The sequence below is a fragment of the Ambystoma mexicanum genome, chromosome 7p (assembly GCF_040938575.1).
Source record: "Ambystoma mexicanum isolate Mex_15411 chromosome 7p, UKY_AmexF1_1, whole genome shotgun sequence".
In the NCBI taxonomy this organism is placed as follows: domain Eukaryota; kingdom Metazoa; phylum Chordata; class Amphibia; order Caudata; family Ambystomatidae; genus Ambystoma; species Ambystoma mexicanum.
Window position 1 is genome coordinate 522657048 of NC_090939.1, and position 26111 is coordinate 522683158.

The 26111-nt window shown below is 47.4% G+C and overlaps 1 protein-coding gene across 2 annotated transcripts in view; it reads left to right on the forward strand.

Moving 5' to 3' along the window:
• SRPX (sushi repeat containing protein X-linked) overlaps positions 1 to 23551 on the forward strand; it is a 482285-nt gene extending 458734 nt beyond the window's left edge. For both annotated transcript variants that reach the window (XM_069636552.1, XM_069636553.1), the window contains 3 exons: positions 4374 to 4507; positions 12903 to 13024; positions 23052 to 23551. In XM_069636552.1, the coding sequence (XP_069492653.1) occupies positions 4374 to 4507; positions 12903 to 13024; positions 23052 to 23232 (437 nt within the window). In that variant the 3' untranslated portion in view covers positions 23233 to 23551. The remainder of the gene's footprint in view (positions 1 to 4373; positions 4508 to 12902; positions 13025 to 23051) is intronic.
• Positions 23552 to 26111: the final 2560 nt, after the last annotated feature.

Below are 26111 nucleotides of genomic sequence, written 5' to 3' on the forward strand. Positions count from 1 at the left end.
TCTCCTTCTCAACTTCCTTGTCAGATTAATGGTCACATACCCCTTCTGCCTTGATTATGACACCGGCCTCTATTGTGGTCTGTAGTATGGACAAACCCTGCACCAATAATGTGTCTGGGACACTGCATCATGTTAACTCCTTAGTCTGGACCTAATGAAGCATATCACCTGCATTATCTTCATTTTTTGCTGATCACTAACAGTTGAGGGTACATGCGGGTGGATGCAGTCCCCCCACTTTTTTCAGAAGTCCCCCCACTTTTTTCAGACGGCACCTCCATACGCTAATGGGTATGTTAATGTGTCCCCACACTTTTATTTTAGGACTTAACCCCTGCAGCATACAGAAACCAATGCATCAACAAGGGCTGAATTTCTGATGCCCACATTTAGTTTGAATGCTCCTTTTAAGAACATGCACTCTCCCACTGGGATGCTCATCAGATTTCAGATCAGACAGGAAAGGGAAAAGACTAAAAGAGGCCGAGCCTTGTCCTTTCTCAGTACAGTACCATGGATCTTTCACTCTTCCCCACTACATTTTCAAACTCACTTAAAATTGGTCAGAACCCAGAATATGCAAAGATAGCAAGATGCAGCACTGTGGATAATGAAACAAGGGTGAAAGTTAATCAGTAAGTGCAATGGTCATAAAAGTATGTCTTTTGTTAGCAAAAGGGATCAAAGGGGATCTAGTTCCCAAAGTTGGCCCATGGTGGCAGTTAGGAGTCAATAATATCTACTTGCTGTCCTTGGAGGTTCAACATTGGTGAACTACACCTCTTGGTGCTGTGTAAGTGATTCAAAGCTCAAGAGAGCGCCAAAAGCAGCACTGCTGAGTACTGTTGGTCAGTATGTGTAGAACACATTTGAGATGCAGCGCAAAGTAGTTTGACTATGAAAGGTCGGAATCCTGGCTGATCTGGCTCTCATGTTGCTGGGAGTCCCAATCCAGGGGCCCAGGGACAAGAAATGTCCTTGGTCCCCCAATAATGGGGAGGCTGGTAAACACCTGTAGGAATCCTTCACCTCCAGGGAGGTCCCAGGTACCGGTGCAGGTGGCAGAGAGACAGCCAGTCACCCCCTATGTGCCCTGGGGATGGTTACGGCACAGAGCTTGTCTCTGCCTTGGATCACCTACCTCCACCTCATGACTGGAGGACTTTGGAAAGAACCTCTCTCCAAGCAGGGTCCAATGAATTCTTCTTGAAAGATTGAAAGCCGGAGATGAATCAAAGAAGGAGTTCAAGATCCCCTATTTTGTAGGCAAAAGCTCACAGGTGATTGGACAAAAGCAAGCCTGCATTAAGGGGTCCAATCCTTGCCATTGAAACAAGTAGCCTTTGTCTTCTGACATCATACCCAAAGTGCTGTGTGTTAAAATAAGCGGAGGAGACAGGAAGGAAGAAAAGGCACAGAGAGAAACAAGCTGGTGGAACCCTTCCCCAACCATGCTCCACTCCACCTGTCTACACTAATGTTGCCCCTTCCCTTGCCACAGCATCAAATGCCCTTTCAGATGCAACACCCTGGTGTGAGGCTAGTCCTTTTGTGAAGGGTGTTCCATTTGATTCCTTTTTCCCAGGACATCTCCTGCTGAGGGGCTGTCTTGCTGGAGAGAAGTGTCACCTGACCTCGCAAAGGATCAATGAGAGACATCCCCCTGGGTGCAGCAGAGAAAGCCATTATGTGGGAATACACACAGCCTCTCCACAGGTGGCTTGAGTTCACAGTTTTGACACATGTATGATACCAATCCGACATGGCTTTAATAATTATGAGAAATACTAGCCACCATACTCTCGACTCAGGTATGAATTATATTTAAAGTGTACAGCTGCCAGTAGGTTAGTACTTAATGCTGCATTAATGTCTCATTCAGTTTGCCAGATATCAATATGGTAATTGAAATGAAAAAGGACAATAACATCCCAGGACTGGACAGAGACCAATCTAATATCTTTAAAATCGAATTAGGTGGCCCTCCCCCTTTAAATGTTTTCTATGCAATCGATATTTTCTGCAATTCCCAACCAGGAAAGTTTCCAGAGACAATTACAGGGTTGCCACTTCAGCAGGCAGAGTCCTTGGTACAACTCTCGCAGCAGCAGCAGTAGTCGTGCTGCCCTCCAGCAGCTTACTTCAACTGTTCCCTTGTAGCAGTTAGAGGGAAGGTCTGAAGTCTCCTTGCAAATTATTATCTTCACCCCATCGGACTTTGTGCCCAAAATGCTCCAATGAAATCTTCAAGATGGGTGCATGATGACTCTTCGAGAAGATGCCGCCACATGATTCCTAAGGTTGATTGTATCAAGGACAGGTCTCTCTCTCTCTTATTTAGTTTCTGTGCCACAGTAGATTGGTCAATTAAAATCCTTCTGTAAGGGTCCAGTCCGTAGTAACATAGGCTATTCCCTATGATGCCAGCTCACAGAGTGACTTGTCTGGATGAATTTTGTGGGCCTGGACAATCTAAGCTGTCTGGATCCTTCTCCAGAATGACGGTCTTAACCAGCTACACGGTCCTTCCCCCAATCCCCTGTCTACTTGAGATCAAAGGACCCAGTCATTGCCTCCCTGGTGTGACTTCTTCTTGTGTTGCAGAGGTCCATTTAAAGCTCCCAGCCATTACCCCACCACCCTTGGAGGAGGTATGTCCTCTGCGAGAAATGTATCAAGCCTTCCCTGCAGAGGAAAAAGCTATTCCTGGACTAGGCCCACCATCTGGTGTTGGTGAAATCTCCAGACCCTCAGGGGAAAACACAAATGGCCTTACAGCTGTGGATCAGTGAAAAACAAGTGGAAATGATAAAATGACATTGGATTGGGGTTTGGTAGTTTTGAATGTATCTCTTAATATACCACTACATCAAACTAGATATAGGGCCTCATTACGACCCAGGCGGTAAGTTACCGCCTGGGTCGTACCTTTACCACCATGGCGTAAACTACGTTTACGCCATGGTGGTTGGCGGACTTACCGCCCCATTCCGAGGTTGGCGGGGCGGTAAGTCCCCAATCCCCATTTACCCTTCCCCATTCCCATTTTTGCCCCATAGGGCATAATGGGAGTGGGGAAGGCGTTAATTACGCCACCGTAAATTACGGTGGCGTAATTAACATCAAGGTCCCTTAGCGCCATGGATTTTAACACCAGCAGGTGTTAAAACCTCCATGGCGCTAAGGGACCTCGGAATCAGGCGGTAAGGGTCGGCGCTGTTTACGCCGCCGTAAACCCCTTACCGTCTGAGTCGTAATGAGGCCCATAGTCTTATTTTTTAACAAAGTCCTGCCACCAGGTCATGGGGATATGCAGTTAAATGTAGTTTGAATCGGGAGTGCCAAGTGTTATTTCTGTTTGAATTAAATAGATTCCGACAAGCTGTTTCAGGAATACAAATGCCGCTCTCTGGCAGAAATGTTGCCAGATCACATTAAGACTGCTGGTGTTTCAGTAGACCGGCCCAGCAAAGTACACATGTGTGAACTATACCTTTTAGCAGTGAGCATTAGAAAGTGAGGTCTCTTCAGCAGAGCTCTCTTTCTGAGAGGGACAACTAGCATCATTGCACATAGCAAAAATAAAAAAAAAGCTCAGGAGTTTGTACCGCTGCATATTGCATTCAGGCGTAGTGTTCAAGTTCCGCAGTGTTTCTAATGTACATCTCCTGGGTTCAAAGGAACTAGGCCATAGCACCCACTAAAATGCTATTCGGTGTACAAACCAGATAATACATTGTGTGTTCTGTGTCTAGTAGTTACATGAAAATCATTGAATCTATGTGATCACTGCGCTGCCCGTAATTGCACCGACGAAAATGTTGACAATTACGGCGCGGCGCAGTGATTAGATAGATCACTGTGCCTGCTTCCCCCAGCCCGCATTTCGCCTCCCCGACCACCCACTCTTCTTACCTCTATGGTGGCACGCTTGTGTGTTTTGCCGCCTACACCCTGCTATCCCTGCAGTGTCCGGTCCTCCCACTAATGTGGGTTAGAGCTGATGCCGCAGGGTGCTTTTTTTTTCTTTCTTTCTTGTCCCCTTCTTACCAAAATGGTAAGCGGGGGACACCCCCGCAACCCCTGACTCCGGTTACAGCACCCAAGTAGAGCAGGGGACACCCCTGCAACTCCTGCTCTGTTTGGGCACAGTAAATGTCGCCCTCATTTTGTGTGCCCCCAAAGTCGCTGTGACTGCAGGGCGCACAAATGAGGGTGACATTTCGGTACGATACCAAATCATTAGGCAATGGCAGAACAATCGGCGTTCAGTGTCCGAAGATTTCCACCTGTTGTGTGTGGTGTGCGACAACGCCTGGTAATTCTTTGATCCTTTATTACTTTAATATTGCCGTGGGATTTTATTTTTCCAGCCATGAATGTCAACGTTATTGTGAGAACTGCGGCAGCCCTCCTAGACCAATTTTACGAGAGACGACGATTGATAATTGTATCAACACCATCTGGAGCCAATTTCTTCTATAGGTTGCAACTTGGGATGCTTCAAGTAAGTGCATGCGTGCCATTTGTCATTGTTAAGAAAATTAGTTAAATGTATAATTCAATATATAATCAATAACTAATTCATGTAAGAACTTGCGTGTGATTCACAATAGATCTTGCGAGTAGGCGATTTACATATGTTTAGAATATGTTTTACACAGTTATGTAATTTACACAAGTGCAACAGTGGGCATTCCTAACGTTGGTTCACACCCACGAGATGTAACTTGCAGGGATTTTCATAGAAAAGTGCATTTGGGCCTCCGTGATTTACCTACACATGTAATTTACACCTAAGTGATAATGATGTTAGTGGTGCATAACTTTTAGGAACGTGCACCAATTGCTTTCAAATAGGAAGCATGTGTGTAGGAAATCATAGAAGCCATGACAAAATGCTATCCAGTTTTAAATAAATGTAATTCAATATTGAAACCTTTTAAATTACTGTGTTCAATATAGATGTTCAATACGTAAGTGTCAACAATTGTGTAGCATATGCATTATGTATATTACACTTCGAGAACCCCTAATTACTACAGCTTTTTGAATACCATATGCAGTAGTAAACTCTCACCACACATAGCAGTAACTTACACCTGTAGCCACTAACACATGCAATTGGTGCTCTGTTTAATTGAGGTTCCAAAGTTATTGAGGGGCAAAGGATGTTGAATAGTTAACACTAAGGAAGTGGCGGAAGATAATGTAAAGGCTCTCTGTGATGTTCGCACTCAGTGTTCACAGTTCTGTAGAGATGTTTTCCGCTCTTTCTTATGGCTGTGGGAGGAACGCAAAGAGCCAGACACACAAATTGGGCATAAACAATCTTACATTAAGTGCTGCAGTGACAGCTGGAGTTCTGCTCTATGCTGGCTCAAGCAACAGGCTGGGTGACATAACAACCAACTGTGATAAGTTATTACAGTTCAGTAGTGATATCTTTTTTTTATTACAGGTCAGCAATGATGTCACAACTTGCCTGTATTATATGGGATAAAGTAAACTCTATCAAACGATATAAGGATATTGTAAATCACAGGAGTTCCGTGAGCAAATAGAGGAATGAGGCCAAACGCTGATTTCCTTTATAAGGTCAATGACCTATCGGGTGACTTGCAATATCTTTTTTACGTATGTTACAAGCTATTTTATTCCTTACAACACATGTCCATGCACAGTCATTCCCTTTACTACCAATCCTCTTGCTTAATCTAATGTAAGAGATATTTCAGTTGTTGAAACATATCAATGTAAAATCTGTGTGAATACAAAAACACCAATATTCAGCGAACAAAATATTCCAAGCAGTTTCATAAAAAGCATCTAAAACCAATTTTGTGGTTTGCAAAAAATAACATGCAGCTGGAGTATTGGTCTCCCTTGTTGAACTCCAGCAGGCCACCAAATTAACATACTACCATAAACCGTTCCTTATCAATGAATGGCTGAAAAGTGTCACAGCAAGAGATTTTAGAAGAAGGGAATGTGAGAAGCTTGTCATGTGTTTACTTACGTAAGTGGTTCAGTGACAGTAGTGGCGTAATTCTCTTCTTACTGATCAGTAGTTATGTTACAACTAGCCTGTAATAACAACCGTTTTTACAGGCTTTCATGTGTGTATTCAGGCTGCCATGTATTATACAAAAAATACTGACAGGCTTTTACACATGCAGTCTGCTGTGTATTGTATATAATGATGCTATCAACATGGAACTCCTCCTGCTATGTATTGTATATACTAATGCTATCAACATGGAACTCATCCTATCATAGCACAGAAATGGATGATAAGACTATAGAGAGGTAGGGCATTAATGCCTCTCGTAGTTAGCTTACTTCTACGGGCTGTTATTGGCATGTTACTTTCTTCACATAATGACTATTCTGGTGATGTAATCTAACTGGGTCGTGTATAGCGCTAAGTCTGCCCTTTTAAAAGCTAGCCTCTTTCCATGTAGCCACCTATCAGGCACCATTTGTGGCAGGTTGGCCTTCCTCTCTAGGACGTATTGCTTCCATCGAAGGGTGCATTGTGATGTTACTTTGTGGGTGTAGACGCAGGGATCAAGATGGCGCTGGCATCCTTCCTCAAAGCAGACATCAGCGAGTGTTTCCTCTGCTGCGGTGCTGGTTTTTAAATTTCTCCAGCATGGGGTCTGGCATGGATTCACATGCTCATGAATATTCCCCATCGTCAGGCTGGGAATCCTCGGTAAAGAAAAAACCAGTATCAGTTTCGTTTCTGATCTGTCTTTCGTAGTAATAACCAATCACTGGTCTCTGCGTCATACTGACCACAGCCAATGACTGCCCTCTACCTAAGCACCGCCTCTGGCAGCCATCTTCAGATTTTTACCGCACGTTCATGTGTTGGGATCCTCGTGCTATTGCTCTCGAGCGTTAGTGCTATTTTTTCGCGTTTTTTCACAAAAACTCGATTTCTTTCGGTCAAAAGAGCCTCAAGCTCCACCGATCCTACATCCGATCAACGGGGACCCGTGTCGGATTCGTCTGCGCCCCTCAAGGGTGAAGATTTCGTCGAGCTACACTTCGGAGGACTCCAGAAGCTTCTCAGGCCCGGTCTCGGAGATGGCCCAGGAGAAGGGAAGCTCGACGCCCGGAAAGCTGTTCAGGGTCTGCCCTGGATGCCAGCTGGAGAACGTCTTTAAGGAGGACGAACACTCTTTCTGCCTTTACTGCCTTCATGAGGACAAGACGCACGTGGAGAAGGACTGTGCGTTTTGCGGCAACATGTCGGAACGGACCATGAAGGACCGCCATCAACGTCTCGCCAACTGGCTGGAGGGTAAGAGCCCGTCTGGCGAGAAGAAGAAGAAACCCGAGCGGTCTTCTAAGACCTTTGAGGGCGCCCCGGCGACGGGGGCCCAACATAAGGCTAAGCACCGCGAGTCCGCTGGCACCGGGAGCGCCGAACGGTCGGGCTCTACGGCGCCAGGCAGGGCGCACCCTCCCCGGCACCATCAACCACGAGCCAACGCTCTGGGTCGGGTAAGAGGAAGGCCGAGCACCCGGCGAAACTCCTGGAGAGGCCCCGGTCGAGCTCTAAGGCAGAGGAGGAGCGTGGCAGTGCCCCCTCCCTCAAGGATAAGGCGGTGAGCGCACCTAAGGTGGTGAAGGCCTTGATCCATCCGACCAAGCCCTCTATCGAAACGGTCGCGGCGGCCCTGGCTCAGCCTGTGGAGGCTGCGCCAGTGGTGGCGACCTCGGGGCCCAGAATCTCCCTGCCTCCTCGGAGGGAGTCTTCTTTTGTGCCCATCGATAGGACCCCCGTGAAACCCCCCGTGGGGAAGAAGAAGGGGGGGCAGGGCGTCGTCGTAGATTCGGCCTCAACCTCAGAAGAGGAGCTGATCGAGGTCTTAAGCCACGGCCTAGGCGTGGAAGAAGGCCAGCCCGTCGGAATGGACCCCGACGCAAGTGACGACGACGACGACATCGTCGAGGATACCGACGGGGCCCCTGCTCGCCCGTCGGATTCCCCTCTGCCAGCGCCGCAAGACAACTCGGCGGCCATTTTGTTGGCCATACAGTCCTTATGCTCCGAGATAAGGACGAGACTACCGTTACCGACGGAAGAACCTTTCCCGTCGGGGGATCCAGAACCGGGACCTTCTGGTGTTCCCCCTACCAAGAAAAGAAGGATCCATCCACCACCTCCTTTTCAACCGTCGCGCCCCGTCCAGCCCTCTCCCCCGTCCACCCGAGGGGATGATACGGGGACTGACACGGCAGCGACGGGTACGGACGACGAGGCATACGACGAGGATATTCCGTCGTCGCCTCCCGCCAGGGCTTCTCCGCCCGACGAGATCGGATCTTTCCACTCCATGATCTCCAGGGCTTCCGAGCTTTTCCAACTCTGCCCTGAGGAGAAGAAAAAGGAAGGCTTCCTTTATCAGCGGCGCGAGGCCAAGAGGAAGACGGTCCTCGCAGTGCCTCTGTTGGACGACATTTGGGATGAGGGCCTTTCCCTCCTCAAGAACCCTTCCACGACGCCAGCTAGAAGAGACCGGTACGAGAAGAAGTACCGGGTCCCGGACACGGCCCCCCTGTGCCTCCGGGCACAGCCTAGCCCGGATTCCGTCGTCTCCGCGGCAGCCAGGAAGAAAGCGGGGGGGGTGCGGCCTCCACATCGACTTCCCCGCCGGACGGCGAGGGAAAGAAATTGGATGCTATGGGACGTAGAGTCATCTCGTCGGCGCAGCGACGACGATTAAAGCGGCCAACGCCTTGGCTATCGTGGCTCGCTACGACAGGGAGCTCTGGTACAAGATAGCTCCCCTGCTGGATTTTCTGCCGGACGACAAGAGGGCGGAGGCCCTGGAGATCCTGCAGGAAGGTGAGGTGGCCTCGGACCACGCCATCACCGTGGCGACGGACATCGCCGACACTGGGTTCCGCCAGCTGGGCAACGGCGTTTGCCTTCGACGTCGTGGATGGCTCAAAGCTACGGATTTCCGGCAGGACGTCCAGACCAGAGTCCTGGACATGCCCTTCGACGGGAACAACCTGTTTGGGAAGACAGTGGACGATTCCCTTCAGGCCATCAAGGCGGATACTGAGACGGCCCGGGCCCTCGGAGTTCTGCAGCAACGTCGGACGCCCTTTCGGAGCAGCGGAGGCAAGGGCGCCTCCAGAGGTTCCGGCGGCGGTTTCGCTTCCTACCGTCAAGCGGCCCGCTCGTCGTCGCAAGAGGCCTACAGAGGACGAGGCAAGTCTAGCGGACCCCGCCGTCGTCGCCCAGGAGGTCAAGGCGGCAAGGCCGCGTCCAAGCAGGATTGAACCGGCTGTGGGGCGGGCCCCCACCGGAGCACCCCGGTGGGAGGCCGGCTGGCGGGCTTCGTCAGCGTGTGGGAGTCCATCTCCACCGACCGTTGGGTTCTGGACGCCCTGGCCCGGGGCCACGCGCTCGAGTTTCAAAGAAGGTGCCCGTGTGTCCCCCCCGTGGCCAGGAAAGAACTTCACGTCCCTCAACTTCTCATGGAGGTAAAGGCGATGCTCAGAAAGGGCGCCATCGAAATCGTCCCAAAGAGGCTTCGGGGCTCCGGAGTTTACTCGAGATACTTCCTCGTGAAGAAGAAGACGGGAGGATGGCGCCCCATCCTAGACCTCCGACGTCTGAACAAGTTCATCAAGGCGCAGAAGTTCCGGATGGTCACCCTCCAGCACGTCCTGGGCCAGCTGGAGGAAGGGGATTTCCTATCGTCGTTGGATTTGGAGGATGCCTACTTCCACATTCCCATCCTAAAGGGGCACCGAAAATTCCTCAGGTTTGTGGTCCAAGGGCGTCATTACCAGTTCAGAGCCCTCCCCTTCGGACTACGGTCGGCACCCAGGGTATTCACCAAGTGCCTCGCACCGGTGGCGGCGCAGCTGCGCCGCGAGGGGATCCACGTCTACCCCTACCTGGACGACTGGCTCATCCGCGCCAAGACGAGGGAACTCGCCGTGGTTCACACGGCAAGGACCGTCCAACTCCTCACGGACCTGGGATTCTTCGTGAACTACGCCAAATCCCACCTGGTGCCCGCGCAAGTCGCACTGTTTCTCGGAGCGAGGCACGACACAGTGTCCCTTCTGGCCTCCCCGTCGGAGGAGAGGACCAGGACCATCTTGGGCAAGGTGCAACGGATGTTGGTGGCTGACGCGGCCAAAGTGAGGTCCATCAAGTCCCTCCTCGGGATGATGTCTTCCTGCATCTACCTCATTCCCATGTGCAGGTTCCGGATGCGCCCGTTGCAAGAATTCCTGGATGCGCGCTGGATCCAGACGACGGGCAGCTTCGAGGAAAGGATCAAGCTCGACGAGAACTTCCGACGAGCGATACGGTGGTGGGGCACCCGCGCGCATCTGACGGCGGGCATGGACTTCCAGACCCCAGCCCACCAGGAGACTGTGACTACGGATGCCTCCCTGGAAGGGTGGGGAGCGCACACCGAAAATCTGCACGCAAAGGGACTCTGGCTCCCGACGGAGAAGTCCCTGCATATCAACGTCCTGGAGCTCCGTGCAGTGTTTTGGGCCCTCAGGTCTTTCCTTCCGTCCCTCAAGGGCAAGGTGGTGAGGATCTTCACCGACAACACCACCACCATGTTTTACATCAGGAAACAGGGCGGAACCAGGTCCCCAGCGCTGTCCAAGGAGGCGCAGGACCTGTGGCATTGGGCCGTCGCCCAAAGGATTTTTCTGGTGCCGTTTCATCTGGCAGGGATAAAAAACACCATCGCCGACTCACTCAGCAGGGAGCTGCGCTCGTGCCACGAGTGGGAACTACGGCAGGATCTGGTGGATCGTCTCTTCCGACGGTGGGGCACACCCCAGATCGACTTGTTCGCGACGGCGACGAACACCAAGTGCCGGAGGTTCGCCAGCAGGTTTCCCCAGACGAGGAGCATGGGCGATGCTTTCTCGTTCCCCTGGGAGGGCCTGTTCCTCTACGCGTTCCCTCCCTTGCCTCTGCTAATCCGGCTAGTCAACCTGCTCAAGAAGTCACGGTGCAGGATGATCCTCGTCGCACCCTCGTGGCCGAGGCAGATATGGTTCCCGGACCTTCTGGACTTGTCAGCGTCCCCGCCGATCAAACTGCCGGCGGACGCGGATCTACTCTCCAGGGAAGGAGGCGCCATCCTCCACCACGACCCGAAGTCGCTGAACTTGCAGGCCTGGCTCCTGCAGCGCTAGAGTTTGGAGGATACGACATACCGGCCGACTGCAGAGAGATTCTTGCAAAGGCCAGGGCGTCCTCGACTCTTAAATGCTACGGACACAAATGGAAGAGGTTCTCTGTCTGGTGCCACGCACAGAAGATTAACCCTCTACGGATTACGGCTCCCCAAGTACTGCCGTACCTGCTGACGCTGGCCAAAGCTGGCCTGGCACACGCGTCCATCAAGATTCATCTTGCTGCGATCTCCAGATACACCAGAACCACGGGACGGACGTCCTTGTGGTCTCATTGCCTGGTGAAAGAGTTCATGAAGGGACTGTTCAGATCGTTCCCGCCGGTGAAGGCTCCGGCCCCGGCGTGGGAGCTCAACGTGGTGCTGACCAAGCTCATGGGACCTCCGTTCGAGCCTCTGCACTCGGCTCCGTTGAAGTTTCTATCGTGGAAAACTGCTTTTCTTGTGGCCATCACCTCCGCACGACGAGTGGGAGAGATCCAGGCCCTTTCCTGCAAGGCCCCGTACTTGACTTTCCACGACACGAGGGTAGTGCTCAGGACGCACCCCTCCTTCATGCCCAAGGTACCGTCGGACTTCCATCTCAACGAACCCTTGGTGTTGCCTGTATTCTTCCCGTCGCCTTCGTCGCCGGCTGAGAGGACTTTGCACTCGCTGGATGTAGCTAGAGCGCTGAAGTTCTACGTGGACCGCACGAAGTGTTTTCGGAAGACGTCACAACTCTTTGTGAACTTTGGACCTGTCAATCAGGGGAAGGCTCTCTCGAAGGCTTCCATTTCCAGATGGCTCTCCGGCTGTATCATGTACTGTCATCGGTTGGCAAACCGACCGCTGCCCGGCCGTCCGAGAGCCCATTCCACCAGAGCGATCGCAGCTACCACGGCGTTCCTTTCTGGTGTGCCCCTGCTGGACATATGCAGGGCTGCTACGTGGAGGTCGACGCACACCTTCTCGAGATTCTACTGCGTCGACCGGGATTCCAGGGAGGAGTCCAGGGTCGGCCAAGCAGTGCTGCGCAACCTGTTCGCCTGAGGTGAGCCTGGTGAGGAGGTAAGATGCTTAATGTTGAGTTTGATGCTATGCTTAATGTTGAGCCTTTGCCACCTCCCGTGGTTGTGCATGTGTGTACTGCTATGTATTCTTTATTCATGAGCATGTGAATCCATGCCAGACCCCATGCTGGAGAAGGAACAAGTTACTTACCTGTAACTGTTGTTCTCCAGCATGGGTCTGGCATGGATTCACATGCGAACCCTCCCGCCTACCCCTCTGCGGCTCTTCACTTGGTCATACTGCCACTTCACGTGCTTCCAAATCTGAAGATGGCTGCCAGAGGCGGTGCTTAGGTAGAGGGCAGTCATTGGCTGTGGTCAGTATGACGCAGAGACCAGTGATTGGTTATTACTACGAAAGACAGATCAGAAACGAAACTGATACTGGTTTTTTCTTTACCGAGGATTCCCAGCCTGACGACGGGGAATATTCATGAGCATGTGAATCCATGCCAGACCCATGCTGGAGAACAACAGTTACAGGTAAGTAACTTGTTCCCTCTCCACAGCCTCGTAGTTTTTACTGTCCGCAAACCTCTGTGTATTAGTGTTTAAAGGAAGTAGGACGTTATTCTGTGTGTTGCTCGCATTGAGTTAATATGTTTACACGTCACAAACAAACATATGCCTGTCTTCATTGTTTCAGCAAGCCCAGTGTGGTCTGGATTTAAGACATGTAACTGTGATTGAGTTGGTTGGAGTGTTTCCTGCGCAAATAGGACGCATTGGACGAAGGCTCATACCGCCGTCACTCAGCTTGCAGCTCAGGTAAAAAGCAAAAGGCCTATTACATAAGGTATATTCCGGTTGTAATTCACTATTCTCTCCCTCCACAGAAAGCAAGCTGTAGCGCAAACATGCTCTGCTTACCCATTCATACAAATTGTAGGCTATTGACCAATTTGCACCAGTCACAAACTGCTGCCGTGAGGGAATTCAGTTTCACAATGAAGGTAGCGATGTCCAGGAGCATGGAAACAATGAAAAGTGAAACAAGTCAAATCACACAAATTCATCTGATATTGGTGGCAAACAGTTGAACGCTGCTGCCAGGAGCACCTGTTAAAGTTGAATGTGTCCTTGTGTATTTGCCCATGTCCTCTGATGTTGTGCATGGGAGTAGCAGGGACAAAATATAACCTTGGAAGTTGGAGCAGGGCACATTATAAACTTGTTACCGAATCGACAAGCTCTACGTGAGTTTGTAGGTTTGCCCCTCCTTTGCAATAACACTTCTTTATATTGTAGCTAAGTGGCGGATTAGGCCTTGCCAAACCATTTAGTTGCACATAACTGATTGACAAAGCCTAACACTTCACAATAGCCAAAGATGCACAGAGCGTATCTGATATGCACTTTCTACCTGATACCTGATGCCGCAAAGTATTCATAATCGCCTGGACTTGACTAAAAAAAAGGCACTGCAGTTATCAATACAATGTTGTTTTATTTATTATTGCTGTGGTTTTCTTTTTAGGTTTCCCGTGCTCTCCCGGCTCATGGGGAACCCTAAATGAAAACCACGGACATCCTAGATACAACAACGTTGTATTTATAAATGCTGGTACTTTCGCTTTGAGTCTCGGGAGCCCAGGAGAGTCAAAGCGAAAACCACTGCAATCATAAATACAACAGCATTGTATTTATCATTGCTGTGATTTTCTATCTAAATTTTTAAAAAATAACACAAAGCACTTACCAGCGGCAGACAAGATCCTGACTGCATTCTCTGCTATCCTGCAATAATGAAGCAAAAGCCAGCTGTAATAAACAAAAGCTACCAGTATGTGGCTTTTGCTTATTATTTGCAGGGAGGGCAGAGCTTAACACAAGCACAGGAGGCTCATCCATTTCACAAAATGGGTGCCTCCTAGTGCTTGAAAGTTTTGAGTTTGAGCCTCATTTGCTCAAAATTATACATAGGAACTTTGTTTTAAAATATTTTTTATATGTATTTTTGATTATGGCCCATCTTTTGAGCCAGTACAATTTTTGAGTGAACTTCCCCTTTAAGCAGCCCCTCCATAACCATTTTGCTCATTTGATCTCAATATTCCCTATCATAAATATTTCTTCAATTTTAGCCTCTAAGTAAAGGCTCATTTTTTCTTTTGTGTATTAGGAGGTGCTTTAGCATTACCTATAAGCTGAAAATATTGCATTAGAGTACAGATAGCAGTGTGATGGCATGTGCGGAGGGAAGACAGCTTGTGGGCATAGTTTCACTTTTTACACACGTATTAACCACCCATGACCATGCTAATCCCTATTGCCACTCCCACACAATGCCTGCCCCAGCCTAAAATACATTCCTGTTGAGGGTTTTTTGAACTAGCTTTATCACACAGTAACAGCTGTAAAGTGCCTGCCAATGTTCTTTCTAACCAGTCTTCCGAGAGTAAATGAACTCCTGCTGTAACGGAAATGTCTTAACAAAATGTGCCTTTATCTGCTTGATATAGAGGCAATGCCTGTGTCCTCACAGCTGTTTTTTGCTTTTAAATGGAAGCATCATCAAAGATAACAATTGGGCTTGTGCATAGGTATTAGGAAGGCTCTTGCTAGGCACTGACATCATATGCTCCGGTACTCTCATCCTTTTCCAGCTGTTGCCATCTTATGTTCCGAAACCGTGACTTTGCCAATGCTTGTTAACATTGCATGAGTAACCATTTACCAAACATTACTCTAAAGTGGAAGGGTTTGCAGCCTACTCTATAGTGGGAGGGTTTGCATCCTGTGGCTCTCCAAAAACAAATTACTATGGCTCTGATGAGGGTTCACCATTGGCTATGCTGTCTAGGGCTGATGAAAGTTGTAGTCCAAAACATCTTGGGAGTCAAAGGTTGCAGGCCACTGACTGTGAGCAATGCATGAAGCACATGCGGCCACTTTCAGCATAATCTATGAACTGTCCGGTTTATGTTCGTCGAAACGGCTTACCCTTTAATGCTGCAGTTGAACAGTAGCCACATATGCCTGCCATCTCTTTGTTCTGCAAATTGCACCACACCATTTGCCTTGCTTAACAGCAACACACATGAAATCGAGCTAAACATTGCATTACTATTTATTAAGAACACATGTTTGTTTCATGAACTGCAAACAATCTGGGAAAGCAGGTTGTGAGTCTATTTCTTGAAAAGCAATACAGATATCCAGTAGTACAACTGATTATCTGTCAGCAATGCTCTCCATTAGAGACAAAAACCCAATAGAACAAACTATCATGGAATTCCTTAGTTCTGCTAACAAAGGGAATAAATGCAGTATGCTTTATCTAATCATCGGGTGGACTGGTTTGCCCATGCTTTGCCGAACTGAAAAGCTGCTAGAACAATCCATGCACAGCTGTTGAACAATACCAATAGTACATCTGAAGAGGAGCCTAATTTGATTCAGGCGCGTGCATGTGGCTTTGAAGTCTTTTCATTGTACCGTTTATTCAAAACACCCATCTCCTTTTTGTACAGGACAAGTCCTGTGATTTAGCAAGACATCATTATACTGTGCAAATAGATATTATTTGTAAGCACTCTTCACAGTGATTGCTTCTATCCAAGCGGCCATTTTAGAAACTGTTTAATCACAACTTTCCCAGAAATTGTATGCATCCTGACAAGAGCCAGTAACACCAGTTTTACATCCCCAAAATGACCTTGATGGGCTGAAATGAGGATCAACCAATCGAGGAATGGAGGTGTTACTGTCAAGCACATTTGAGCAGAGTAGGGTCAATATCATTTGAAATGTTTCATTACTGTCCTGCATTTTTGTTCTTCTCTGACTCGGGATTGCTAATGTTGGCTATTCTATTGGAATGTAGTCAGGGACGCTAGCACAAAGTTCTACACTTAGATCCCATGCACTCATCAGTCCTTTGGCAAACTCCCACAGGCCCGTTTTACCCAGGAGAAACACTTTCATGATTGCTGATTGGGTATTGAGGCGAGACAAGGATGCGAAATACAAATGCACATTTCTGTTTGCATTTTCGTGAGGGCCTTCGGGATCGATATTTAAGAGGAAGAGCATTATATGGACCATTATCATCAGGATTGCTTTTGAGCGATTTAACTACTAGTTCACTATTGAAAGCATCAAAGGCACATTCCACAAATCCTCAAATACATCCATAGCTATCAAGTTTTCATTACAAAAGCTTTCACACCACATTATGTTTGTTGTATAAAAATACCATGGAGAAATTTTGCCAGGGATATATGCGTTGTCACTTACAAATATATAAAATACCACTTTTCCTCCAAGAGCTTTCACAATCTTTCTCATTAATTTCAGAGAATGTTCATGAATCCATTGATTTCAAGAGTTGACCCACTCATCTTGACCCAGTAGATCAATTGAGCAGCTTCAGTGCAATGGGAAGACCTTGAGATCACTTGCTACATGGTTTCCCTTTTTAAGAGATAAAGTGGACCACATAGCTAGTCCATAAATTCCTTTGACACTCAAAGCACTTCATTGTTTTCACTGCTAACCTCTCCCTCTGCATTTTCCACAAGAGATGGATTAATGGGTCCTCAGTCTTTTTCCTACTTGCTGCCATAGACCTTTGTGTCAATGTTTTCTGCCATTTGCTCATTGTTTTTGTCAAGAGCAGTATTATTCTGTGTCTTCTGCCACTTTTATGATCACTAGGGGGCCCTCTGCCAGTAGAATCTCTGACATATGGTTGATCAGGTGCGTTCCTTTGTACCTTTGAGGACACAGCCCGACCACATGACAAATGATGGGGCCACATGATCAGGACTCTTACAATAAAGATCGTATTGCCCCAGAGAGCAGTGGTTTCATGCTTCGCTTGAGAAGTCATCACCGTCAGCACTTTTCGTTGGCCTTCATAGATTCAGTGCACACACCAGCTCTTACAGCTCTTCCCCAGATCTCACACCTAAACTTTAAGCTACCTCTCTTTTTGGCTTTTGACTACAGAAATTAGGGTTGGTTGTGTCAACTCACCGAGTAGGAACATCCCGTTTACTTAGTGAACCCTTAAAATATGCAAATGAGCCACACTGCAATTCATTATAAAGTAATATTTCTTATTGCAGATATCCTGAAAACCTGACTGGATTTCAGTGTTCGTTGGAATAGGAACTTGATCTCAAATGTCTCTTAATGAGGTTTTAGGTTTACAGGTCAATAGCTTTTTGATGGATCTGCCCGTCTCATGATTGCTTCGATTGCCCCTAATTTATGTGCTTTAAGTTTTGTCTTAGGTACACTGTCACCAAGGTCTCCATTAATGATCTCTAATTCTCTATGTTCAGTTAATGTAAACATTGCTTATATTCTTGAAATCATCAAGGGCTCTCCTTTGAGGATAATGACCAGTTACAGGTGCACTGCCCATTGCCCATACCAGAATGGGTTATTTGTGAATTATGGTGGGAATTTCAGGTTCTGTGAGGTCTCGGTTTAATGCAATTTGAATCAGTGTAACAGGAGTAATGCTTGCTACCTGCATTCTTCATATTGAATACATGTTAAAATATGGAGGTATCACCAAAATGTTTGAAATTACAAATTACTCCCTGTTAGTAAATACGACACAAAGGTTGTAGCACTGATGCCCTGTTGGTGTGTAGGCACAACCTAAAAGATTTTGCGTTGACCACCTGCCTGTCTGCAAACAAGCCCCTATATGCTGCATTTCCCTGCATTTCACATTCCAGTTTCTCAATCTGGCCTTTTCGCTGCTGAAACTATGGACATTAGCATAATGTGCTGGCACAGCAGTGCTGACTTCACAAAAAGACATATGGCCTGGTCGTTTACTGTGCGTGGAATCAGGCTTTATTTTGCTAACTGGAAATGATTGCACCTGTGGTAACTGGCTATAATTGAACTTGGACGTGCTGTGCAAAATGCCTTCCGTTTAAAAAAAAAAAGGTCCAAGGAGAAGACCCAGCATGCTACTTGTTTACTTTTTGGATTTAGTTTAAGAAAGGAGTGGACAGGACAGGTACACCTAATGGTAGTTTTGAAGGCGTTTGACATGCTTTTGGTGGGTTTAGGAGAGTTTTGGATGGCTTTGTTCATTTTTTCAATTGTTTGTTGATTACAATTTGAACCGCATTTTACTTTCTGCGGTTTGTGGTGTGTTTGTATTTCCCTTTTTGATCACCTTCTGTTTTTTGTGTGCCCGCTCTCTAATCTTGCCTTTTTACCCTTAATCCCTTGAAAATTATTGTTAAATAACAAGGAAATGTCCTCCTGACCCCCTGCTCATTTCCCATTTGTTGCCACAAAGTTAGAAGAAAAACAAAGATTTTCCTGACATCTTTCCTTTCCTTTGTGAAGTCTTCCTTTGCTGTGTATTAGTCAGTTACCTTTCCCCACTATGTGTGTTGTGATGAATTCAACAATCATTCCTTTCCCCAAGGAAACCTTCCCTCATGTGGCTTGATTGAGGCAGACGCTTTCTGATGCAAACCTTGGAGGCGGCTATATGAGGGAAGATCACATTGGGGAGGCGCCCCTCGGGGACAGGACACAGAATTGTTGAAGGAAGACACATGCCCCCCGTTCCTTTCAGGGATGTTCCTTCCCTCCCTCAGCCCATTATGGCCTATTGTAATATTCTCCCTCAACACTTTGCCAACTCCACCTCCAATATTCCCCCACGTGACATAAGGAATATATCCACAACTGGAACAAAGAGGAGGCAGGGTGCGGTAATGATTACGCCCAATAAGGTCCAACATCAGCTCCTCCAATATCACATGTTAAAAGAACCTGGTAATGTCAACATAAACCCTTGTGACTTTAAAGCATACTGTCACACTACTGGGGAAGCCAGGACTAAAGACAACTGACACATAGTCTTTCCCGTATACTCTTTTCCTAATACCCTTCCCCTTTGTACTGAGATGAGGAGGAGGAGGAGGAGGAGGAGGGATCGATTAAGGAGAACGTCCAAGACCGGCGAACCAAAGCAGCGGTCTAGTCATTGGAGGTTGGATCATCCAGCCAAGAAATGTAAATCCCGGTCAGCTGTGGGACCTGAGAGAGAAGGCATGCGGAAACTGCTTTTACCTAACTGAATCTGGGGACTAGGAGAGCAATGTGTACCCTGGGACAGCGTCAGTAGGAGCAGAGAAAGCAGAACCCCTGAAAGATCGGCCAAGGGCGTGATCCGGCAAGCTCAGGGCTGGTGGCAAGTAGCTGGCCAAGCACAGCAGCGAAGGCAAGAGAACCTTGCTGCTGATTCGGAGAGCCGTAGAGGAGAGCCACGACCGAGGCGCTGCCGGCATGGGCAAACATAGAAACTCCAAGCCACGAGAACCATTCACAGTCCTGAAAGGGAGCCGAGAGCCTGAAGGAAGTCGCACAGCAGGTGATTCCATCGTGGAAGGGATGAGACACCGGGAGAAGCACAGGAGAACCAGGGATAGCTCCTAGCATCAGTGACCCCAGTGTAAAAAGCATGAAACACAACGAGAAGTACCTGAGAGTTTAAGATGGACTGGGGGGGGAGACCCCTTTGCAGTCCCATAATGAACATTGTGAGAAAGCAAAAGGGAAGACCCACACTCTTTGATGGGGATTTATTGAAACCTAAGAGACTATTAAGTCTGCAAGTGTGGGCAATGCTCACACGAGTAAAGCCCTGGCAGCAAAGTATATCAGACATATTAAAGGTACAGGAAAATACATATGGGAAAAGCCCTGGCAGGAAAATATACCAAGAAGGTTAAAAGCTGAGAAAATATATATAGGAGAAAAGCCCTGGTAAGAAAGTATACCAGACAGATTAAAGGTGCAAGAATATACACAGGAGAAAAGCCCTGGCAGGAAAGTATACCAGGCAGATTGAGGGTGCAAGAATATATGCGTGCGAGAAAGCCCTGGCAGGAGAGTATGCCAGGCAGATTCAAGTCACAATAATATATACGAATAAGAAAAGCCCTAGCAGGAGAGTGTACCCGGCAGATACAAGTTGCAAGTATCTTTATGTGAAAAAGCCCTGGCAGGAAAAGCAGACCAGGCATGGTCAAGTTGAACAGTGTGTATTAAACAGTACCATAGGAAGTCCTGATCAGGATATATCAGGACTAGTAAAAAGGCTGTGAAAACACATTAAAGAGAAGTAGAAACCTGGCAGGAGAGTAGACTAGGTATCCAAGTAAGATATGTACTAACAGCCAAGTTGTTTTGTGTGGTTGATCAAAAGAAACTTGAGGAACTAACCTTCTTGACAATAAAAGAAAGACTCAAGAGAAATCCAGGGGAAGGGAATCACCCTCTGGAACAAGGAACTCTGTCCTTCTGAACATTTTTGTGTTCGAGTTACGCATTTCCTTTTTAAATATTTGTTTACTATTAATGGCTAAAGACATTTTCCCTTTTCACCTTAGGGAAACACCTCTTAGAGTAGGGACAGAGAGGCATTTCCCAACTCTCTTTTATGTTAATAAAAGTCTTTGGCCAAAGCCATGAACCCCTGTGTCCGCATCTCATTCCTGGCTCCTCACAGTGTGTTCTGAGAGCCCATTACAATTGTATGGGTCTTGAGGGATTCCCTTTGTCTTCTTCACTTGTTTTGTGTTTTGCACATTGACACATTAGGCAACATGCCCTTTTATTTGGAGTGAGTGCAGGGAAGAGAAAATGAGAAGCTGGACTTCTCTACCTCCATGCCAGAGATTAAGGTAGTCAGCAGAGAGAAAGGAAGATCAGGGAGGCAGATGGAGTTTGAGAAACAGCACGAGGGTGGGGAGGAGACTAATCCTTTAAAGCAGGCCATTTGGGCTCAGGGAAAACTTGGGTCACCCGCTCAGTGTTCGAAGGAACTGGTGAGGTGCATGCTTGACAGGATGTGGCAACCAATCTGGATGAGGTTGTGGTAGCTGCAGGCTCATTCTGTACGTTTCTGAAGAATGTGAATAAATCCATTGAGCATTGATTGGCAGGAGAAGGTGGTACTCGAGTAGCAACATACAGAGTTAGCCACAAAGGAGGAAGGGCTTTTCATAACAAATATTCAACAAAATCACAAAAAGTAGTTCACTGTCTTTGGAGATAAACCGGCCAGGTCCATTTAACCCTTAGTCAAGTTATCTTTATTTTCATGGATGCATTGTGCACTGCTTGCTGAACTAGTGCTGTACAAGACAACACTAGGAAGGATAGCTCAGAGGCAACGCGTTTGTCCTGGAAGCAAGAAAACGCAGTGCAAAACGGGTATGTATGAATCCCAAACCCGCGCTTAGAAACCACACGCTGGTATTAAGCGCATTATAAATGAACAATAAAATAAATAAATAAAAATAAACACCTTCGAATATTAGCTACCAAGCAAAGCCAGCAAGCCTGGACTACCACGCCAAATCCCAGGGTTCTCTGGTTGGATTCTCTAATAAAAATATTTTTTATAAGGTGATTTTTACTGCAGGGATTTCAGTAAAAGGGATACATAGCCGTAGGATGTATTAGGCGAATCTGAAGGGATATGCCAGTACCTCATAAACTATGTCTGAAACATTGCACAGGAGCATTTCAATGCAGCAAATCATGTAGGTTCCCTTCACTAAATTGTGTGTTACAAAAACTGGAAACAAGGTGGGAACGTATTTGTGTGACATCACTAAAGCAATGTTTCAAACAATGTGGCACTCCCACTCTGGGAAAATTCCTATTCATAAATTATAATCTATTTCAAATTAATTCAACTATTGTACCAGGGGCTAATACAACTGTTTAATGGACTGTGCCAGATGATGTCATGTACATCATTACGCATCTTCTAGTTAATAAAATGCAAATCTAAATTGCCAGAAAGTTAGATATACTTAGAATTGCTATTCTATGCATTCGTCCTGCCACCAAATGCCAGTGTACTCCCAAAGTAGATGTGAGCGTTGAATGTTTCTCGAATTCCCCAGGGTGCCGCAAATAATATGCCACATGCCACTTTCCCATTGCCTTCAGCATAGGCAAGGCCACTATTCATTGCCCTGAAAATACCTCGTTCCTCTCTTAAGTTTCCCTTGCGCCACATTCACATTGCCCACAGACGTTACCCATGCCGCTTTCATACTGCCCCATCTCACTTTGACATTCCCTTCAGTCATGCCTTGCCCCTTTGCCCTGCCCCACATTCATTCAGAAATGCCCATGACGCTTTCATGTTGCTCCCAGAAAGGCCTCATCATTTTCACATTGCCCAAGGAGAGGCTCTCTCTCCCCCTCCCCCCTGCCCCCCAGGGTAGAGTCAGTGCACTTTGCACCGCTTCCTGAATCATGGTATTTGTTGGCCAGTGCAAAGTCCATGACACATGCAAAGCAGAGGGTGTCCGGTCAAAGGTTCGACACCAAAAGGATCGAATGACCAAAGGGTCGAGGTAATAGGACCGACAACCAAAGGGTGGAATTTAAAAAAAAAAAAAAAAACTTTTGGGTTTTCGTATAGAAAAAAAGTGTTTTTTCACCAAAAAATGGGGTTTGGGTGGATCCCCCCCCAAAAAATATAATAAATGCGACCCTTTGGTTTTCGGTCCTTTTGATTCGACCCTTTGGTCATTCGATCCTTTGCATTCGAAAATTTGACCTAGAACCAAAGCGGAGCACATGCTGTTAAGAAACCCGGAATGAAAACACAGAGCACTGCTACCTAGGAGGGATTGTCCAACAGACATGGGGGTGTCACCCGCCACTGATATTAAGAGCTGCTCCTTTGAGTAGGCGCACCCGCATCTCTGCCATTTGTGTGCAACATCTTGACCTGACTGTATGCAGTCCCCTTTGCTCATGTGCCCTCTTTGATCTGCAGGTTGTTGCTGCGCATCCCCCACAACATTTTCCAGATGGTTATCGTGGACAAGCACGGCATGGACAAGGAGCGCTACGCGTCCCCCACCTCGCCGTCTGAGCTCTTCACCCTCATCGACACGTTCCCCCTGAGACAGGACGAGATGAAGCTGCAGGCGACCCACGGCCACACCTGCAACTGATTGCCGAAGGCGCCGCCCGGCCGCCACACCTGTGAATACGCCCTCCCCGCTGCTTGTTGATTCCGTGATGTACAGATTGCGTGAATGTTTTGTATTTCATTGTCTGGTTACTATCTGCATATTGCACACGCAGGGTGCTCTTTGCTAAAATTAACTTTTCTTGAAATCCGTTCACTCTTCCCGCCCTTGTGAAAACGCATCCAGGTTTGTGATAGACAATATTTTGAATATTTCATTTTGCACAATATTTTAGGGAGGTCTCCTTACAAATGCGTATTTTATCAAATGTTTTCGTCAATAAAAATGTTTTGCAAATTCATCATGTTGCTGCTGCAGCTAATCTTTGTATATGTCATAGGGTGGCCATGTTTGCAAAATGGTTTGCAGAACATTTGACCCACACAGAGCTGTATCTGAAACAGTATGGGGGAGGGGTAGACTGGGTAGGAGGGCAAGGAGGCCAGAGCTGCACAATAAAAAAAAAATAAAAAATCTGTTTAGATGGAGTGAGACACTCGTTTTGGTTTCAACAATGTTGCAGAGGTGCCAGGGCGGCTCCCACACATGGGCTTCCACAGTGGGTGAACGAGCGGGAGAAGGCACTAGGCACAGGAGCACGGGCACACCGACCGGATGCAATGTACGCATTAAATCAAGGATTCCCTGATCCTGGATGGTAATCTTGGTGCCACACACCATTGGTCTGTTACAAACCTCAGCAGCTTATCACAACTCCTACATGCCAAAAAAGTAAGGCTCCCTATCGAGGTGGGAGGATAGCGCAGGGGCAACATGATCGCTTTGGAAGCAAGATGACACAGGTTCGATCGCCGGGTCCGCGCTTAGAAACCTCTGGGTATTAAGCACGCTATAAATAACCATTCATATCATATATCATATCGTATTAGAGTTTGTCCTTGGTTTCATTCAGTAGGAATGCTTCCTGTGTGCTCTTGTGAATTTCTTGACCACTGGAGAGTTTACTACAAAAAGAGTTTAAGAGCACCCTGAATTGCACCCATGAATGTTACTATATAGTGAATATAGGACCGGCTGTTGGATTGTTTGTGGTACTAACTTTTGAGCACAGTTAAAAAAAAATATACACAGAAAGATTTAAAATGTAGGTATTAATTACTAGTAGACTATAAACTAAGGAGGTCATTCAGAGTTGGGAAGATTATTTAATGAAATACTGCTGGAGAATGTTACTGGCTCCACCAGAGGTATTTTTGAAAATCCATCCTATTCAGAGGTTACAACCAGCGGAGGTGGTATTTTTGGAATTCCTCTGGGGGTATTTTAGAGATACCACCTCTGCTGGTGGTAACATATCAAAATGTGCTTTTTAAGCATTTTTCAGCAATATCTTCAATGTGAGGGTGGGAATGGATTATGCACTGTAGTGCCTCATACTTTTTATGAACAAAAGGGTCAAGTCTGAACCTTTAATGCATTACATTGAAAAGGTGGTGGGCGAAGGGAGTGGGGGGGCTTCAGGGATACCTGACTGTTCAATCCCTTACCATGGCCTTTGTAAAAACAGTTTTCACTTCAGTGAAAGGAATACCTGGCCTGCACGTCCTTTCTGTACAGTTAAACATACATTTTAAAAAATTGGGCCAGTTTGGCTTTTTTATTAACTCCACCTTTTAGATGGAGGTAAAAATAGGCAGTTTCTTGGGGAAATGTTTGCCTAAAATACTGCCTCCGGCATTCCCCTGGAATACTACCAGTGGTATTAGATCAAACCCTTATTTTGGCAGAAAGTAAAATCGGCAGTATTTTCCCAAAGTACCCGGCTAGTAGAGGCTGCATGCTTGTCCCTAAGGGAACACCAAAAAAATAAATAAAGACAGAGACACCAGGGTAACTAAGGTATTTAATTTAATTTGTAGTGTGTTTTATTAATGTGTGTGCTGTGTGTGTGTTATTTGGATAAAACCATCCAGCACACCATAGGGCTGGATGAAATGTTCAGAGTAGAAGAAAGAAAAGAAAAGATAGCAATAGAACTTATTTGCCAAATAATGGGCTAGGATAGGCGGGGAAGAAATAATAATCCACTAGGATTTAAAAACAAAAAACACTTGGCAAGTGACAGTTGGGGGGATAGAAAGAAACTTACCTGGTGGGGTTACTTCCTTGAGTGGTCCGCGAGGGCCCAAATCCAGAAAATGGCACAAGGCAGCACATGGGCAAGTCCCACTAGAGAATGATGCACGGGTCGAGTTGCTGCTGCAAGGGGCAGCTGGGCCGACCCGGGGCTGTGGCATCTGCCGGCCCATCCCGGGGGCCAGATTGGATGGCTCCTGCAGTATCCAGGGCCTGAACAGCCCAGCCCTGTCCATGTGTGGGGTTTGGGGGGCCCAGAACAGGCTGCCCAGCTATGCCTCAATCCGGACAGGCCCCACAGTTTCCAGGTCCCAGGCAGCATGACAGGTGCTGCCTGGGTCAAAGAAGAACAGCCCGGTCCGCATGTGTGGTTGGCCCAGACCAGACTGTCCAGCCGTGCCCCTGATGGGCCCTTCAAAAAAGTCCTCCCGGACTGTGTATAAAGAGCAGAGAAAGAGAAGTCTGCTCCATCCAGCACGGTGGAGCGGTGAAGATAAAGTCCCGTGTTCGCCTCTCCAGGCAACCTGGGCGAAGAGGAGGAGAGCGGCCAGGTGAATGAAAGCCCCCGGCTGCCTAGTTGAATAGCTCAGGTTAAGGCCAGCAGCCCGCCCCCTACGTTTCGCGATTCATTGCAGAAGGGGAGGACCAGATGACCAACAAGGTCGTAAGCACGCAGCAGTAAATGTGGATGCATCCCCGTTGTCATGGGGATGCCCCCTGAACCCAAAACAGCCGCATAGGTGCAGTGGTGAGTGCGGCAGCAT